General features: G+C 43.8%; 1 protein-coding gene across 1 annotated transcript in view; it reads right to left on the bottom strand.

The window, feature by feature from the left end:
* Nucleotides 1-3,421: 3,421 nt before the first annotated feature.
* NOC2L (NOC2 like nucleolar associated transcriptional repressor) overlaps nt 3,422-4,313 on the bottom strand; it is a 62,139-nt gene continuing 61,247 nt past the window's right edge. Inside the window, exon 19 of the mRNA XM_072155911.1 lies at nt 3,422-4,094. Within this exon, the coding sequence (XP_072012012.1) occupies nt 3,928-4,094 (167 nt within the window). The 3' untranslated portion in view covers nt 3,422-3,927. The remainder of the gene's footprint in view (nt 4,095-4,313) is intronic.

The following is a 4,313-nucleotide window of genomic DNA, read 5'->3' as shown; positions in this document are numbered from 1 at the left end:
TTACCCAGAATCCGCAGCGCAGAAGGTATGGCTTTTTGGACCTTGTACACTTGTAAAGGTGGTCTGCAAATGCAATAACCATTAGATGAACAAAGTCTTTCCTGACCCTATGAAATATTAATGCGCAGAGAATGCCACCGCGGTGACTCCACACCATCATGTCCCCAGGAATACTAGTGATGACGCCTTAAAAAGTCCTCCTGCACATTTATCACTAATTATTTGGACATAGGAGGTGAAAAGTGGCAGTTTCCTTATTTCCCCAATTCTTAGATACAACAGTTTGTGAGGAACCTTTATCGAGGCAAAAGTATAGGAAATCACAATCATATAGCGAATGCTCAAAAGATGAACAAGGCCTAGAAAGTTCTCTAGGTCCAGGTTGGCATTAAAAGGCCTATACAGGCAGTCCCCGGGTTACATACAAGATAGGTTCTATAGGTTTGTTCTCAAGTTGAATTTGTATGCAAGTCGGAACTGTATATTTTTTAATTGTAACCCCGGTCAATTTTTTTTTGTCTCTGTGACAATTGGATTTTAAAATTGTTCGATTGTCATCAGAACCAGAATTAACAATAAAATGTAATTGCAGACACATTTAATAACTGTCATAGCTGTTTTTTGTAGCCTAGGGATAAAGTACAGTAAATTACCAACATCCAGAGGTGCGTTTGTAACTAGGGGATGTCTGTAAGTTGGGTGTTCTTAAGTAGGGGGACCGCTTGTAGATAATTATTTAAAGAAGCTGTACCCCAGTTAAATTCTCCAAGATCTGAGTACAAAGGGAAGAGATGCGTTATGAAGCCAGGCATGAAATAGTTAACAAAAAGGATTTTTTTTTCTTAAAACGCAAGGCGTTTTTTATTTATTAGTTGACAACTACACTATATAACCCTATCCATATAGCGGCATAGTGTGGCACAACTCCAGCACCAGGGAAACCTACCAAATACCCCAATGCGGAGCTATAAAACTTTTCTGTTTTGCACAGTTCTATTTGCTAAAGAAACAGCCCAAACAGTTTCTAAGCAACATCCTCTCCACGCGGGAGCCGAATCTTTCAGATCTCTGTGCCACTGAGAAGATCCGGCGGTGTCACACTCTATATTACAGAAGGATTGGTGCTAATTACTGACCCGTACACCTCCAGCTCTCCTGGACAATGGCGGCTGGGAGCTGAAGACTTCTGCAGGTACGCAGTGCTGAATCAGGGGTTGCCAAGTCATTTTTAATTGGAAAAGGGCCTGGCGGCAGGTTGGGCACCGTATGTGTCAATATGACACAAAGTCTTCAGTTCATCTGAGCATCAATGTCCAACTGATTAAAGGGAAGCGATGTCTGTGAAGTCATAGGATCGCCAGGCCGCTCTGCAGGATGGGATTCATGTCAGACCCACATAGAGTAGTCCTCTGAGGATGCAACCAACTGCTGCTATTTTTATCAGTTCTCCGAGCACAGGAGTATAAGTCAGGACCAATACAACATAGACAGACACACACATACACACACATTACCTTCCAAAGACTTTGCAGAGATGACCAGGGTAGGAGTAAAGATATGGTCCTATGCAACAATTAAGGGTCTAGTAAGCACTAAATGGGACCAATAGCTCAACTATTGCCTCCCAATGGTGAAGGAGCTGCAGCCTGACTATACGTTGTTTGGCACCAATAGGAACGGAATATACATGCATTTACATGGTTTGTCATGGATTCTCTTGATCCCAAATCTAGGACTTTTTAACTATCCAAGTCAATTGCACTGGATGGTGCAAGATCACCTTAAATTATCCACCACTAAGCAAACCTACCTCTACGGATCTACCTATTAAGATGGATCCGGTGGAAGGTGCATCTTATGTTTGTAAGGCTAGCACCTTTTAGGGTTAATCCTTCACTTCACTCCACTCTACTCTATCTTTTATAATCTTTCATAGTTGTAATATGCTAATTTTCTACTGGGGCGTAGAGTAGCTGGAGATGAGGCTACATGGCAGTTACTCCACGGCCCAGTAGCCCCTATGATCCTCCTACCCAGATATCTTCACTCGTCCACGAAGCTGAAGTTCTGCGCATGCGCAGAAGATATCTGGGTGGCAGGATCAAAGAGGCTACTGGGGCTAGATGGCGTAGCCTCAGCTCCGGCTACTCCACGCCCCAGTAGTTCTTTACAAAACTTGCATATTACAACTATTAAAGATTATAAAAGATTGAGTGGAGTAAAGGATTAGCCCTAAAAATGGCTGTCCTTACAAACCTTAGATGAACCTACCACCTGATCTACCTTAATAGAAAGATCCATGGTGGTTGGTTTCCTTTAATTACTACTGTTTTTCTGTTATGTAAATGAGTAGACATGAGTCAGCTACTGAAAAGAAGAGTCAGGTTTTCTCCAGGCTGCCAGAGAGTCACGCCTCAGTCTTGATTGACAGCTCATTGTCTCTTCAAGCCTGAGCAGACAGGAAGTCCTCTCCCTGTCCTTGACAGAATCGTGTCCCTCTCATTGCATGGTGCATATAGCAGTGAGCATTGTGTAGATAACTGCAGATCTCGTCACCAATTCGCGCACCCCGCAATTGACAGGGACAAGTGACAGTGGGGGGAACCACATATCACTGGGCGGAGTCAAAAAAGGCAGAAAAAAAATTGTGGATTGATTTTATTGGTAGGAGAAGGCAGGTTTATCCCAGGACGCCTGCACTGCACTTTTCAACAACGGTACAGTGACGGCCACCACACTATGGATGGAGGAGGATCTGTCCATAGGGTGGTGTCCACATCGTGCATTGCCTATTGTGGCAATCCCTTTGATGACTGATTTTTGGATTACAATGTTACAATGGGAAAGAGATCTCAATATTCAGAGGTCACTTAAGTGGTGCCAACAAAGTTGTACTACTGTAATACAAGGGAAATCATCTTTACCAAGGTCTTCTCATGTCCGGTTAGGACGACTTCTAGCGTCTTACTCTTAGCAAATAAAAGCCCAAGGAGCTGGAACCAGGTACATAAATATCCTGTATTCTCATATAGAACAGGTCAAGGCTGTGGTCACCCTGATGCTGTAAAGGAGGACGAGATGGAGGAGTTCTTTAAAGCGTGATGATTTGTATTTTATGCTGTGTTTTATATGTATATTTCCTCTTTTTTCCATGTCTCGATGTATCTGGCACAATGTTTCCGTTTTTCTTCATCAACCCACATTTGGGAATTTTGGGTGTCACCTTTTGTTACCCTAATAAAACTTGTTTCAAGCTAAATAAAGATTTGACAAAATACACAGAGGCGGAACTTGTGGGTTTTATATTAAAAAAGGAAATCTAATCTTAACAACAAGTTCTGTACACAATGTTACATCCACGTTCTTACAACACCAGATACAGTCCGCAGGATCATATCTCCTGCAAGATACCAGCAGAGCCCTCGTATGAGAGAATGTATGATGTTTTCCGCTGATAATAATATGTGCCAGCAATCAAAGCGTTAATTCATTATTCAGCAGGTGACTGACATGTGGCGTCCCCGGGACGTCTTACTTACTGAAGGAATACACAGCTGGCCCCAAATCCTGGTAACAGAATCATATATTCCCAGAGTAGCGTAACCGCATTGTGCGCAGCCCCCAGGCGCTGAAATATTAATCACCGCGCTCCTCTCCGCGCTCCCTAACACTCCATCATTGTATCTGTTCTCTGGGTGGGGGGCGCATTAGGATGGTAATATGTAAGGGTGCTATAGGTTTCCTGAATGTTTTTAGGACTGTGATGGTTCTCTCTGCCAAGGTCCCAATTATACACCTACAGGCGCAGCAGTTAAAAAAAAAAAAGCTGGCATTGCGTATGGTAAAAAAAACGGAGACACTCGCAGAAGCCAGAACGCAGTGAGTGGGTCCAGCATATGAAGAGTTACTGGTACACTCAGCGTGTGTTTACTCATCGTCTGAGAATTCAAGATCCTGTACAATATCTTCTTCCCCTTTGGCTAGTTCCTTTAAGTCGGCCTGCGAGAGGCGCTGTGGCCCCTTCTTCTTCTGGATCTTTTTCTTGTGGGCTTCAGATTCTCCCCCTTCCTCCTCGTCTTCATCCTGCGAATCCCCTGTGGGCGGAAGAGCAAATATAAATTCTGCTTTATCAGGAAGGAACAAGCCGGCCGAGGGTGGCTCATCACTAATTAATCTCGCCGCTCATTAATTTATCGCTGCTTTCTGCTGCATCCAGATAGAGAGGACACTCGCCCAAGCCAAAGCTCTGCAGCCAGATGTGTCTGGAGCTAAGAGAGGAATGAGCCCCTGCACAATACAGCCTATAGGTGTCT

The sequence above is a fragment of the Engystomops pustulosus genome, chromosome 6 (assembly GCF_040894005.1).
Source record: "Engystomops pustulosus chromosome 6, aEngPut4.maternal, whole genome shotgun sequence".
NCBI lineage: Eukaryota > Metazoa > Chordata > Amphibia > Anura > Leptodactylidae > Engystomops > Engystomops pustulosus.
Note: the sequence above shows the minus strand (reverse complement) of the source record. Positions and strands in the feature narration are given on the sequence as shown.